The 15,400-nt window shown below is 38.1% G+C and overlaps 1 protein-coding gene across 1 annotated transcript in view; it reads left to right on the forward strand.

Moving 5' to 3' along the window:
- Nucleotides 1-407: 407 nt before the first annotated feature.
- Nucleotides 408-15,400, forward strand: part of LOC112414456 (transmembrane 9 superfamily member 2-like) — a gene marked incomplete at its 5' end in the record, with an annotated part of 70,588 nt that continues 55,595 nt past the window's right edge. The window contains 2 exon segments of the mRNA XM_024766959.1: nt 408-535; nt 5,296-5,407. Of these exon segments, the coding sequence (XP_024622727.1) occupies nt 408-535; nt 5,296-5,407 (240 nt within the window).

Genomic DNA, 15,400 nt, shown 5'->3' on the forward strand with positions numbered 1-15,400 from the left:
AGGCAGACCCTCAACCACTGCGCCACCAGGGAAGCCCAAGCCCAAACTCTTGATAGGCTTAAACTTTAAGTACTGATAACACTTTATTAGTTTATTTGTATTACTTCATAGTTTTGTGTGGTTAAAAATCCAGCGATGCATGCATTTGTGAATTTTACATTTGCAATATTATTCCTTTGTAACAACTATTTAAAACTGTAGAATTAATTAACATCTTAATTTTAGGCCAGATGCTCAGGGCTGCAGTTTTTATCTTATAAAAACACATTTACACTTCAGTATGCTTAATTTATAGCTTGATTTTTTTGGAAGTAACATATCCCATTTTCATTCCGTGATTAGATTTTATATTTTTTAGTTTGTAGGAAAAGTTCAAACTTCTTTCAAATTTCTTTATCTTTCTGCAGTCTGAATTCAACAAAAGTAATACTTTCTACCTCTTCAGCCATGTCGATATTACCATTACATATCACGGGGAAAGTGAAACAAATTGGGGTATTGTAAGATTGGTTATTGCTAGACTTGATCCCAAAAGGTAATTATAGAATCTCTTTCTAATTAGTTCCATTAATTTAAAAATTAATTCAAAATGTAGAAGATCTCACCAGAATTTTTATCTTTAGGATATATGTGTGATATAACCTTAGACATAAAGTTTGAAAAATCAAATAGGCAGGGACTTCCCTAGTGGTGCAGTGGTTAAGAATCCACCTACCAATGCAGGGGACACGGGTTCCATCCCTGCTCCGGGAAGATCCCACATGCTGTGGAGCAATTAAGCCCGTGCGCCACAACTACTGATCCTGTGCTCTAGAGCCCACGAGCCACAACTACTGAGCCCACGTGCCACAACTACTGAAGCCTGCGTGCTCTAGGGCCCGCGTGCCACAACTACTGAGCCCGCATGCTGCAACTACTGAAGCCCGTGCACCTAGAGCCTGTGCTCCACAATGAGAGAAACCACTGCAGTGAGAAGCCCATGCTCTGCAACAAGAGTAGCCCCCGCTCGCCACAACTAAAGAAAGCCTGCACGCAGCAATGGAGACCCAACACAGCCAAAAATTAAAAAAAGAAAAATCAAATAGGCAATTTTATTCCATTTAACCTATAGTAAGCATCTGAATAACATGTAATGTGAGGAAGAACTGACAGATCTGGAAGAGAATTGACTTATTGAGGGTATCTTAACTCTCTTCTTTAGTTGCTGCCATATGACAAAGAGATTAGATTAAGATTTGTGTTTCTTCAGAGGACAATTCTAGTACCAGTGGAGTCTATTAGGCTGGTATCAGCTGGGTATAAGGAAGAATCTGCTAGCAATTAGAGCTCTCTAACATTTGAATAAGCAACCTCAAGAATTAGTGAGTAGTTAATCCCTACACGTTTGTAGGAAGAGCCTAGATGACCCAGCTCTTTGAGATTTCATAATTAGGCACCCAGCATAGTGTCTGGTCCCTAGTAAGTGAGTGGTCCCTAGTAAGTGAGTGCTTAATGTCTGGTCCCTAGTAAGTGAGTGTCTGGTCCCTAGTAAGTGAGTGCTTAATGAATTGTAAAGGGCAATTCTGTATTGGGTAAGAGACTGGACAGGTGACCTTTAATGTTCCAACTTTAAGATTCTTTGAAACTGCAGGATAAGAATAGTACTCTTCAATTAAAAGAGACAGGGGGGAATATATCACACAGTGTATCAAATCATGATCCATATGGGCAAAATATTATAAAACCTGAAATATTAGGATGGGACAAGTGATCCTTTGAAACTTATGTGAAGTATATTAAAGGAGGTAAGTGTGGTATGGTTTTCTGAACACAGAACAAGGAATTTGGTTTTTTGTCTCATCTCTGCTGGTTCCATTTTGGAAGTCAACCCTAAGTTCATCGACATGAATCAGACTTCATTGTTTTTAAGCCTACTGGCCTATTTTACTTTAGCCAAGGTTGTTCCATCTGTCACAGCTGATGGCCAAAGGGAAAGAATAGTTCAAGAATGTACTGTGCCAAGCTTTTGACCATGGGTAGGTTAACTTGATCTCTCATAGGTTTAAATTTCCTCATCTGCAATAGGAGAGGGCTGAATTAGGAGTTTTTAATATAGATACTGATGCATCAAACCCAATTTTTATTTTATTTTATTTTTTTAATATTTTTAATTTTTATTTGTTTATTATGAGTGATATTTAGCATTGTTTTACATGTTTATAAACTATCTGTATCTGTTCCCAGTTTTTATTGATGTGTATGTTTTTGGGCAAAGGCGTCCGTACATTTCATTAGATAAACAGACCCCAAAAGATGAAGAACACTGGTACTTTCCAACTCTGATTTATCTTAGTAAAAAGATATTCTTTTTAAATTAGTGGCTACGTTAAAAACTTTTGAAGATTTATTTCATAAGGTGTTGCAGACAGGAAATAAAAGAAGGATTAAAAGGATCAGGACATATTTATGAATAACGGGGTAAATAGAGCTACTAAGAGAGGCCAGGGAATACTAACCAAGAGCAACCGCCCATGCTTCTTTGTGTCTGTCACTTCTGATATCTGGGAACAGAATTTTAGGTTGATGGGCTGTGAGGTCTGACTCAGGATGGCTACTCATGTTGAAAGTCATTTGGGTAGAAAGGTAGTAAACATACAAAGTATGATACAGGAAGCTAATCTCATCAGCTATATGAAAATCACATTTAATGCTTGTAATCACATCTCATATTCTCAGGCTCGGATAGAGTAAAAAAGCCAAGAAAATCACTTTCTAGAGCTGCATTTATTCTATACTGCCCATAGTAATAGCGTATGTATGCATGCAATAAAACTTTTATCTAATCACAGTAAAGCTCATTCATCTGAGCCCCCTGAGAAAGACTGTGTTAAAATTCATCTTTTTCAGAATTAGGCAATAGACGTGGTCATAGACGTGAGTTAGGCCTAATAGTTTTCTGGGTCTAGAGTCTTGTGTTTTCTTTCAGGTTCTGTACTTTGTTAATTTCCCTGATGGTTGCTATAACTGATCATCTCTTTTTCCTTAAAACACCTGCTGCCTTTGGCTTTTGGGTTACCACTTTTGTGGTTTTCTCCTGTTTTACTGGTTGCTCATCAGTCTTTTCATTTCTCCAACCTATTTTTTTTTCATTTTTGGCCTCACCATGCAGCTTGTGGGATTTTAGTTCCCCGACTGAACCTGGGCCCTTGGCAGTGAGGGCATGGAGTCCTAACCGCTGGACAGCCAGGGAATTCCCTCATTTCTCCAACCTCTTAATGTCGGAGGGCCCCAGGACTCAGTCTTTGAGCTTTGCCTCTTCTTTATTTATACTCACACCTTGGCGATCTTACCCTGTCTCATCGCGTCAGATACCTCAATGACGCTTAGGTCTCTAGACTTGTATATCTGGCTGTTTACTTGACCCGTCCACTTGGATGTCTAGTAGGCATTTCCAACTTAACATGTTCCCAAAAGAACTTCTAATCTTCCCTTCAAATCTGCTTCTCCTGTTGTCTTCTGCATCTTAGTAAATGGCAACTACATCCTTCTAGTTGCTCAGGCATCGCCCTTGATTCCTCTTTATCATTCTTCACTTATACCCTATATCTAGTCCAACCCTGTGGCAGATCATGGGCTTGAATTTTTTTTTTGGCTGCATCACGCGGCTTGCAGGATCCTAGTTCCCTGACCAGGGATCGAACCCGAGTCCACAGCAGTGAAAGCCCTGTGTCTTAACCACTGGACAGCCAGTGAATTCCCCATGTGGCTCTATTTTTAAAATATTTTCAGAATCCACCACTTCTCATCACCTTCACCACTATCAGCTGGTCCAAGACATGGTTATATCTCACATGGATTGTTGCAAAAACCTAGTTGGTCTCCTTGCTGCCAGACTTGTCTTCTCACAGTCTGTTCTCAGTACAGCATTCAGAGCATTCCTTTTTAAATTTCAGCTCGTGTGAATCCTCTGCTCAGAGCCTTCCAGTGACTTCCCGTCTTAGAGTAAAAGTCAAAGTTCTGAAAATGGCTTGTAAGGCCTTATACAACCAATATATAAGGTCAGTGGTTAAAAATAGGGCTTCTACCTTGACTAGAGATCTTAGCACAATTTTTGCTGCATAATCTCTCATATGAAATGCAGAGCTTTCCTGTACTGGGTTCAGGACCCATACTTAAACAGTGAACCTTGATATGCATTATCATGCAGTAATTTAATTTTTCTCTTTAATGTTAAGTTTTGATCTGTAGCCTTAACAATTATTATTTCTCTAATTCATAGCTGTTTTAAATTGTATTTTGGCTTTAAGTAGAATGCATTCATCCTACAAACACGTATAATATAAGGGCACATTATGTACCAGACAGTAGGGTTGCAGGAATGAATAAAAAGAGGCACACACCAATAACCGTTGCAATCGTGAGCGAGTGGCCTTATTGTGCATATACACGTACAGATAACAATCCCATAAGGGTTACGTATTATTCTTTAGACAGAAGCCAAGGGGTAAACTGTATGTTGAGTAAATAATTCAAAATGGAAGCATCATGGTTTCTCCTTGTGATTTTCTATCACCCTTTATTCCTCTTTTACTTTTCAAGTGACAGAAGAGTCTCTATTTCTGACCAGGCATTTGCTAGCTTCACCAGTCCTGTCTAGTTTCAAACTTCTCTAGTTTTTGTTTTCCATCTTCTGGTTTTAGTAATCATTCTCTTTTTCAAACACAAAAGGTTCACATAGATTATATACTCAGTACCTTTCATCATTAAGCATGGCATTTTACACACAGTAGGCCCTCAAATCTCTGGGTGCTTATAAATATGATTTCTGCATCATCTATTTGATTTTCTAACTCTATAGCTAAGGTTACAAGATAGTTTTCTGTCTTAGTATATAGAAAGGGGGATGCAATAAAAGACAAAAAATAAAGCCATTTGCTAATAGAAGGATTAAAAAAAAAATCTATCCACAGGCAAAGAGAAGGTTCTTAAGTATTGTGTTTTGGGCAGTATACTGAGTCTTATTTGTGTGTTAGGGACATTTAGAAGCAAAAATATTTTAAATCGTAAAGAGTTTTAAATGCAGAATATAATGAAAGGCCTATTCTTTTTTCAGCCTTCTATTGTTAACGTGCCTGAAGAGCCATGAATCAGAAATTTACGATGTCAGTTTGGTATAAAAATTCCTTTCTCTTCCTTTCCCCCCCCCCTTTTTTTTTTTTTTTTTTTTTTTTTTTAGCACGAACCAATGGCCCCTGCATTAGCAGGCGGACTCTCAACCACTGCGCCACCAGGGAAGCCCCCCCCCTCTTTTATTAGTTATAAACATTCAGATGAAAACCACCTAACTTGTGATGGACCCCCTATGGAAATTCCTGGAGAATATACAGATAAGTTGAACGTAACCTACACTTACTCTGTGAAATTTGAAGTAAGTGTTCCATGCCATCATCTTATTTTTTTCCCAAATCAAGTATATAAATATCATCTATTTCATTAGTATTAAAACCTTAATTTGCGTCAATTTAAAGTTGTGTATCACAGCTTAGGAGCCCAAGAAAGTAGGTAAGTTCTTTATGTTAAAACTTTTCAAAAGACAATAATTACAGGAATTGCTGTACTCAATCTACTACATTTCAGGTACCTTGCCCAGTACTTTACTTTCTCATACTTCATACTGAGGTTTGAATGAGGTACATGGGTAACCAGAGGGGTGCAGTGAGACCTTCAAGGAAGAATATCTTGTGGAAGAGACACAATCTATTGTAGTGAAAAGGGATGACATATTGGACATTTGGACTGACCTACAGTTCAAATTGGGGCTTGGCCACTTACTAAGCTGCATGAACGTAGGCAAGTCATGTGATCTCTGAGGACTGAGTTCTTCTCATGTCATTTCATCCTCATTTTCAGAATATATAAAGCCCTTAGCATGACACAGAGTAGGTCCTCAACATATAACATTCATTATTATTTGTACATCTGGAATTTTTCCTTTTTTAAATAGCTATTTTTATAAAGATGGTATGTATTTTTGGTAAATAGATAGATAGGTAGATAGACAGATTGACTGTTAACATTCTGGTGAACAATGTATCAGCTCTTCGAAGCGTTTTCCAAAGAGTTTTCTGTAAACTAGTTCTTTCATATTTTATTTATTTTAGCTTGGTATTTTAAAAGGTGTTATGTGAAAAAGGGATCTATGATGAGGTTACTTTGGATAATGCTAGGTTAAACAACGTTAAAACAATGGCTTTATGAGTATCCAGTATGTTAAAAAGCATTGTGAATTTTCAAAAGATGATTGTAATATGCAGCATTTCATAGACCATGGCAAGAACTCATGGGGATATAATTTTCTGTAGAATATTTAAGGAAAACACTGCATGTGGTGCTAAAATGTGTACATCTTTGTACAAATGGGATATTACATGTGCTATTTTCACTTAATGTGTATGTCATGGACATCTTTCCAGGTCAATAAATAGAGTCACAGCCTTCTTTTTATTGACTACATAGTATATTTAACATACAGGCTGTAATTGACTTATTTAGTGCCATACTGATAAAAACAACCCAAATGTCTAATTTTTAATGATTATAAACAATGCTTTAATGAGCATCCTTACTTTTTTTTGTTTTGTTTTGTTTTTGTTTTTGTTTTGCGGTACGTGGGCCTCTCACTGTTGTGGTCTCTCCCGTTGCGGAGCACAGGCTCCGGACGCGCAGGCTCAGTGGCCATGGCTCACGGGCCCAGCCGCTCCGCGGCACGTGGGATCCTCCCGGACCGGGGCACGAACCCGTGTCGCCTGCATCGGCAGGCGGACTCTCAACCACTGCGCCACCAGGGAAGCCCATCCTTACTTTTTTATTTGTCTGATTATCTCCTAGACTAAAATTCCTAGAAGTAGGGTTATTTAGGTAACAGGGTGGGCACATTTTGATAATACCTTACCAAATTCTTTTGCAGAAAAGTTGCTAGGCCTGAAGATCTGCAGTTTCCTCACACACTCAGCAATACTAGGTTTCTGTCAGTTTAAAAAATCTTGCTTCAGAATTTTAATTCTGTGAGTATAACAAAGGGAGGTAGATTCCTACTAGGCACACTCCTAAGGATCCAATATATAAACCAGAACACCAATTTTGTAATTTATGCGAAAGAAGATAAATGTCTAGTGGACCACACCATTCATGTCAGCTGGTTAGCCCATCTGCTTATAATAAAGATATATGAGAAAGCAAATATAAATAGAATAGAATAAATAGAAAGTTTCTTGGTGAGTATAGGACCCCAGAGCAAAAGTAAGAGAGTATTAAAAGATGATATTCAGGTGCACTAGTGCTATGCTTGCCCATGGACCAGATACCTGGTTCATATTCATGGGTCAGGTACTCTTAGCCTTGGACAGTATTAGAGGTGCTTCTCCAGAAGATGAACTTTGGAGCTTTCCTTTCATAGGGAAAACTTCTTATGACTGTGTAGATATATGTATTTCTCTTTATAGTTTTTAAAGGTTATGCATCATATTTTTGATTCAGCTTTCATTATACTTGCTTTTATGTAAGGCTTATTTCTTATGGCTTTAGATTTGATTTCCTGAGACAAAGCCCTAATCACCTTATTTGGGATTAGGTCTCAAATCTCTTTGAACACTTACAAATTGTGCTTGGTTTGTGTCATTTCTATAGATGGCCTGACAGCCATTATAACACGATTCTTCCTAATCTCATTCTGAAAGCAATTCCAGTTTGGGGATGCCTTGCTTTTGTCCCTATGTATCACCTATAAAATGTTATCTCCATTTTATAAATGAGGATCCTGAAGCCCAGTGAGCTGAAGTAATTTTCTCTGGATCGTAGCTAGCAGGAGGTGGAAGTGATATTCAAACTCAGGTCTGTTTGGCCCCAAACTCATAGTTTTTCCACTATTCCATTCTGGCTTTCTATATTAAAGGTCTATTATATTTTCTGCCTACAGAGTTACTGTAAAGAAAATGAGAAACGTTTATGTTAGAAATGTGTGTGTGTGTACTTTGAATCATCCAGCTAGAGGTCAGGCTTACTTGATCCTACGTCCTGCAGTTTACCCACAGTACAATTGGTGAAAACAGGCAATTTACTAGTCCAATAAGTATAGTCCAGTCTTCTAATCTCTGGATGAAACACAGAAGTGTAATCTGGGGAAAGGAATGAAATACACCCTGAAGAAATTAAAATAACCTTTCCCCAGTGATTGAGAATAGTATTCCAAGTCTAAGCTATTATCAGAAGTTGATTGAAGAGCTGAAACCCTTATACATTTTTATCACTTATCAGTTGGCTATTAAAATTTTAAGTATAGGATGGTAACTAGACTTATGGTGGTGATCATTTTGAAATGTATAGAAATATTGAATCACTATGTTGTGTAACAAGAACTAACATAGAGTTGTAGGTCAATTATACTTCAAAAACAAACAAACAAACGAACTCATAGAAAAAGAGATCAGATTTGTGGTGACCAGAGGCAGGGGATGGGGAGAGGGGGGAATCACACGACGGTGGTCAAAAGGTACTAGGGATGTAATGTACACCATGGTAAATATAACTAACACTGTACGTTATATATGAAAGCTGTTGGGAGTAGATCCTAAGAGTTCTGATCACAAGGAAAACATATAAATTTTTTTCTTTAATTTTGTATCTACAGTATATGAGATGATGGATGTTCACTAAACCTATTGTGGTCGTCATTTCATGATGTATGTAAGTCAAATCATTATGCTGTACACCTTAAACTTATACAGTGATGTATATCAATTATATCTCAATTAAACTGGAAGAAAAAAATAGCAAAATAAAAAAATTTAAGTGTAGGAATGCTTCTGTTTACAGTAAAAGCCAAGGGAAGGCACATCTAAATTGAAGTTTAGATTCATGCCAGGAGCCTGCATGGTATGGTGTTAGTGGTCTGCCTGCCTGTCAGGAAGTAACTGTGGCAGTCAAAAGAGCTGAAGTGCAAGTTCAGATGCAGCTATACCAAATGGGGGTTTTGGGGAATTGCCTTATTTGAGGTTAGGTCTCAACTCCTTGTTCTTTAAGTTTCCTTAATCCTGGGAGGTATTCCAGAAGAGGAGTTTTTCCTTTCCCATTGAAACTCATTTAGGGTGCTTAGAAGGCTCTTGGCTTCCAGATGTGGTACAGTGGAAAGAACCAGGCACACCCAAGGTTTGAATCCTGGTTTTGACATTTCCTAGCTGTGTGAACTTCGGTAGGTTACACTGAGTCTATATTTCCTGATCTGTAAAATGGGGCTAAAATAGTTGCCTCACGTGACTGCTGTCAGAGATAAGTGAGCTAACATACAAAATGTTTAGCTAGCCCGTAGTAGACACACAATGTTTCCTATCCGTTCTCTCAGATACAGGAGCACCTGATTTACTAATGTTTTATACAAGAGTAGCTCATGTATGCAGGGTGCACTTACACAGTGAGAACGCACCAAGCCACAATATTCTTTTTTTTTCTCTTTAATTTCTTTTAACCACAATATTCTTTACCTGAACACCAGAAAGTTGCTGTTATAGTTGTGGGGAGGGCTCCAGGAAGAGTGGTGATGGATCTCTCTGATGGTGCTGTTTCTTTATTTTCTGTCTTGGGTTTGGGTTGAATTTTTTTTTACCCAGTGATAATCGTACACGTCAACGTTTCTCAAAGTGCATTCCCAAGAATACTAGTCAAATAAGTTTGGAAAATGCTACTTTCTACCGTCTCCTTTCTTAGCTTCACAAAGCACATTAATGTTTAAAAGTCTCCTAATAAAGAAACCTTTGACTGAGTCTAACTCAGCATTTTATAATCGTCTTTGACTATGGAGTACCATTCTGGAGTACCATTTATATCCTGCTGCAGATTCCACATTGTGTACCCTAGGTGTACATGGTTGTTGTGTCTCATAGTAGCTTACAAAATCCTATTGAACTAGAAATTTTTATTTTTTTAAATTAGAAAAAAATTTTATTGAAGTATAGTTGATTTACAATATCGTGTAAGTTTCAGGTGTACAGCACAGTGATTCAGTTATACATATATATATATATTCTTTTTTAGATTCTTTTCCCTTATAGATTCTTTTCCCTTACTGCTTGATGGTGAGTATAGTTCCCTGTGCTATACAGTAGGTCCTTGTCAGTTATCTATTAAAAAGAAGAAAAAAAAAAAGAACCTTCAGAAGGAACCATCCCTTGCCAACTCCTGGATTTTGGATGTCTAGCTTCTAGAACTGTGAGAGAATAAACTTCTGTTGTTTTAAGTAAAAAAAAAAATTATAGTAGTTATTCATGTTCATTGTAGAAAATATAGAAAAATCACAAAATGTGAATAAAAGTCATTTAGAATACCACCATGTGCTGAGAACTACCATGAAAATTTTTGTGTATGTAATTAAGAGTGATAATTCGAAATCAGACAGCTGGGTGCGGGTTTTTCCTCTAGTTGCGGCAAGCGGGGGCTACTCTTCTTTGCAGTGTGCGGGCTTCTCACTGCGGTGGCTTCTCTTGTTGCGGAGCACAGGCTCTGGGTGCACGGGCTTCAGTAGTTGTGGCACGTGGGCTCAGTCGTTGTGGCTCACGGGTTCTAGAGCGCAGGCTCAGTAGTTGTGGCACACGGGCTTAGTTGCTCCACTGCATGTGGGATCTTCCCCGAGCAGAGCTCGAACCCGTATCCCCTGCACTGGCAAGCGGATTCTTAACCACTGTGCCACTAGGGAAGCCCGTATATAGTGTCTGTATAGCATTTTTTTGATAAAGAAATATCTTACATTCTTCTTTCTTGAACTAAGTCTTTGAAATCTGGTGTGTGTTTTACGCTTAGAGCTGATCTCACTTAGGACCGACCACGTTTCAAGTGCTGAATAGCCATGTGTGACTAGCTGCTGCCATCTTGGCAAAGATCTAGACCTCCACATTTTCAGGGACTGTCCCCTTTGGTCTGTGCTTCTACTTGTTTTTCACCTTTTGTTGCTTCTCACTCTCAATACAGAAAATCCCACCAGGTCCTGTGACATGGATTGATCCCAGGCACCTGGCTGGGTGAACTACAGTCTCTCACCCTCCTGCAGACTGCAGAAGCCTTCCACAAAGACAGTCTCGGGCTAGGGGAGGGGTAGGTGTGATCCTGACACAGGGATGGGGCGGGGCTGGGGGGCCTGGCTGGAGAAGCTGAACACGTCAAACGACTTACAGATGTCAGTGCCATACAGCAGCAATGGCGCCTGAGCCACCTGGGCTGCGATCTCCATCCTCCTGCGCCGCCTCTCCCACCTTAGTGCAGCCACCTGCAAACTGCTGTTAGGATGCAGAGCTTGTGGTCATCGGCCGAGTTGTTGGCCTGAGCCCCTGGTCAGGCAGCTACTGGCCACAGAAAGGTTCAGAGGCAAATATAGCAATTTTTAGTTATAAAAGTTTTGTCTTTTTGCTTTTTAATTGAACATCTTATGTACTTTATGTTTTCAGAAAATAATACGTGTTCCCAAGTGGGTACAAAGTTTGGTGTTTATATAACAGTTTTGTTCAGAAGTTATTGAAGGATGGGACCATAAAGATTAACATTTGAGTGAAGACCTTTTATTCATCCATTTATATAACAAATATTTATTGAGGGCCTATTATGTGCCTAGCATGGGAATTTTTATAAAGTACCTAGTTTAGCTATTATTCACAATAGTCCTCTGAAGGCAGGTACTATTTTAAATCTCCATTTTATAGACTATAGAACTGAGACTCATAGAGATAAAGTTACTTGCCCAAGGTCACAAATGTAAAGGATTATAAGTCTAGATTAGCTTGACTACAGAATCCAGGCTTCTGACACAGTCTCTTTAATACATCGTGTGAGTTTAGAATGGGAAGGAGTTATGGTGGGTGAATTGACCAAGAAGACTTTATAAGAGAGAGGCCTTTAGCTAGTCCTTGAAGGATGCTGAGGATAATTTGGATAGAAGGGGTAGAAGTGTGCAAGGCATTCTGGGAAGGCCTATAAACTGAGTTAAAAGACCTGGCATTTAGGAATCTGGAGAGGAGCTTTAGGAAGGGCTTTTCAGGTAAGAATGTACATGGTGTATGTGGGGAACAGTGAATAGACTTGTCTGATTGAAACAAAACTTTTTTCATTTGTTTGTTCATTCAGCAACAGGCAGTAAATGCACTCCACGTGCCAGGTGTTAAGCCCTGGGGTATATAAAGGCCAAAAAGATTCAGTCTAGTACCCCAGACTTTAGTTGTTTATATCGTATTGGTAGAAAGGTTAGAAAGATAGGTTTGGGCCAGATTTTGAATGGCTAAAGTATTTCTATTCACCATATTTTACTTTAGAAACTTACCGTTTTTATACCACCAACCAAAGATTTTTGGGTTTCACTCTAATCACATTAATTTTAGCCATGTATCTACGTATGTGAGTTATATAAGCTTTAGTCGTGGGCTAGCTTGGGACCCTAGCCACATATATAGTTGTGTTTGTTTGTTTGTTTTTTTTCAAAATGCATTCCTGATTTTCAGGCACCATAGACCAATAACTGAATTGAGAATCAGAGAATTTTGGTGCTGGTTTGCTTCAAACTCATACTGTGACCTTGAGCAAGTTCATTTTCCTTTCTGGACTTCAGTTTCTGCATAGTGAAGTGAGGGAATGGAGCTGGATCAGTAGTTCTCAACCCTATCAGACTGATGTCCTCTTTTAATAACAAATGTTTTATCATTCTCCCTTTACTATTGTAAAATTATATTAATAGATACTAGATAATTAAACCTGACTTACACATAGTTTCAATAGGCATCCATATAGTACCCTAACTATAATATAAAGGAGAAATAAAGATAAATTAGTTTTTAACAAAATAATGTATGTTTCAGTATATATTGCAGTCATTGTCAGATGCATGCACCTATGTGTGTAATCATTGTAAACATGACATCTACGAACGCATATGGCTATGAGAATATTGTACATTGATGGCTCAAATATCACATCTTTCTAAAGGATGCCATGATTTTCTCAAATGTTGATCAATTTTGGTGAAGTTTCAAGCCAAACATAGTACCATTTTCCCTCAATTTACATGGTAGTTGCATTGCTGGGGGAAAAATCAATGTATATTAAAACTATGTAAAAATACTTTATCTGTAAAATGAAGTTAGAATCTAGGCGCAGATAATCATAAGCAGTTTTTCACTCACATGAATGTTGGATGGGGCTTTTAGAAGTTCTTCTCAATTCTTTGTGTGGGTCTCCTGGTGCCAAGCAGGACGTCTGGCCTTCTATTCAATACTATGCTGCTAAATACCAGTAGCATCCCCACACCTTTTCATTATGCCCCCTAGAGGGTGCTGCTTCCCCTGTTGAAAACAGCTAGACTAAAAGAAGCTGTAGTTACCCGCCAGCTTGATTCTTTGATTCCCTGCCTGTATTTTTACCGAGTGAAACCCATCATGTGCTGTGTCCTGAATCAAGAATTCTCATCTATATTTCTACATTTGCTTCTTGTGACTTCATTATAAATAGCATTAAAGACCTGCTTACCTTGTATGCATTTATGACAATTGCTATGTCTTATAAAAGATTTGGAAACTCTGGGATGTAGAATAATTCATTAATATTAAATGGATTAAAAAATGGGTTCCACCATTTAGTTATCTTTTTGCATTTGTCATTTTGTCTCAAATGTACCTTAGGATTTTAAAACGATTTATTTTCTTATGGAGGAGTAGTATGTGTTGTGGACTGTTATTTCCAGCAGGTGGCAATGTTTGGTGCAAAAACTACTTGATTTAACTGCAGATTTTCTAGGCTCTCTTTGTATTTAAAAGCCAAGATTCATAGTGCATATTTGAAAGTTTCTCTCATTTTTTTTACATTTTATTTTTTCTTCCAGTTTTATTGAGATATAATAGATACACAGCACTGTATGAGTTTGAGGTGTACAGCGTAATGATTTGACTTATGTCATGAAATGATGACCACAGTAAGTTTAGTGAACATCCATCATCTCATATAGACGCAAAATTAAAGAAATAAAAAAACAATGCTTTTTCCTTGTGATGAGAACTCTTGGGATTTACTCTCTTCAACAGCTTTCATATATAACATACAGCAGTGTCAATTCTATTGATCATGTTGTACATTACATCCCTAGTACTTATTTATCTTATACCTGCAAGTTTGTACCTTTTGACTGCCTTCACGTAATTCTCCCTCTCCCTGTTCTCCGCCTCTGGTAACCACAAATCTGATCTCTTTTTCTATGGGTTTATTTGTTTGTTTTTGAAGTATAGTTGATCTACAACACTATGTTAGTTCCTGTTACACAACATAGTGATCCAATATTTCTATCCATTTTAAAATGATCACCATGATAAGTCTAGTTACCATCTGTCACCATACAAAGGTATTACATAATCATTGACTATGTTACTCACCCTGTACATTTCATACTCGTGATTCATTTATTTTGCAACTGGAAGTTTGTGCCTCTTAATTTCCCTCACTTATTTCACTCCTTTTTATTTATTTTATTTTTTGGCTGCGTTGGGTCTTCATTGCTGTGTGCGGGCTTTCTCTAGTTGCGGCGAGCAGGGGCTACTCTTTATTGTGGTGCTTGGGCTTCTCATTGCGGTGGCTTCTCTTGTTGCGGAGCATGGGCTCTAGGTGCGTGGGCTTCAGTAGTTGTGGCACGTGGGCTCAGTAGTTGTGATACATGGGCTTAGTTGCTCCACGACCTGTGGGATCTTCCCGGACCAGGGCTCGAACCCATGTCCCCTGCATTGACAGGTGGATTCTTTTTTTTTTAATTTTTAAATTTTATTAAACATATATATTTTAAAATTTTATTTTATTTATTTATTTATTATTTTGTCTGTGTTGGGTCTTCGTTGCTCCGTGTGGGCTTTCTCTGGTTGGCGGTGAGTGGGGGCTACTCTTCGTTGTGGTGTGCAGGCTTCTCATTGCTGTGGCTTCTCTCGTTGTGGAATGCCACCAGGGAAGCCCTTTCACTCCTTTTTAAAAGGCTTAATATGAGTTTACTTGCTTAAGGTGATGGACAGTCTGGTGAAGAGATGCATGCAATTCAAATTTTGAAAAATTAAGTCACATTTTAGTATAGGAACAATATTTTAATAAAATGGCTAAGATGAGTCCTTTCATACAATGAGTATTTATCCCTGGATTTGTCAGTTCTATAAATTCAGAGTTTCTTATAGGTTTAAAAAAATAGTTTATTTCAAAACAATTTCATACTACAGAAAAATTGCTAGAATAACACAAAGAACTCCCGTAGTTCTGTTAACCAGACATCCCAATTGTTAACATTTTACTTCATTTGCTCCATTGTTCACTCTTCTTTGTGTGTGTCCATTATCATTAGTCTTTCTCTGAATATTTTGAGAGCTAG

This window comes from Neophocaena asiaeorientalis, unplaced genomic scaffold (genome assembly GCF_003031525.2).
Source record: "Neophocaena asiaeorientalis asiaeorientalis breed wild unplaced genomic scaffold, Neophocaena_asiaeorientalis_V1.1 scaffold992, whole genome shotgun sequence".
Taxonomy (NCBI): Eukaryota; Metazoa; Chordata; class Mammalia; order Artiodactyla; family Phocoenidae; genus Neophocaena; species Neophocaena asiaeorientalis.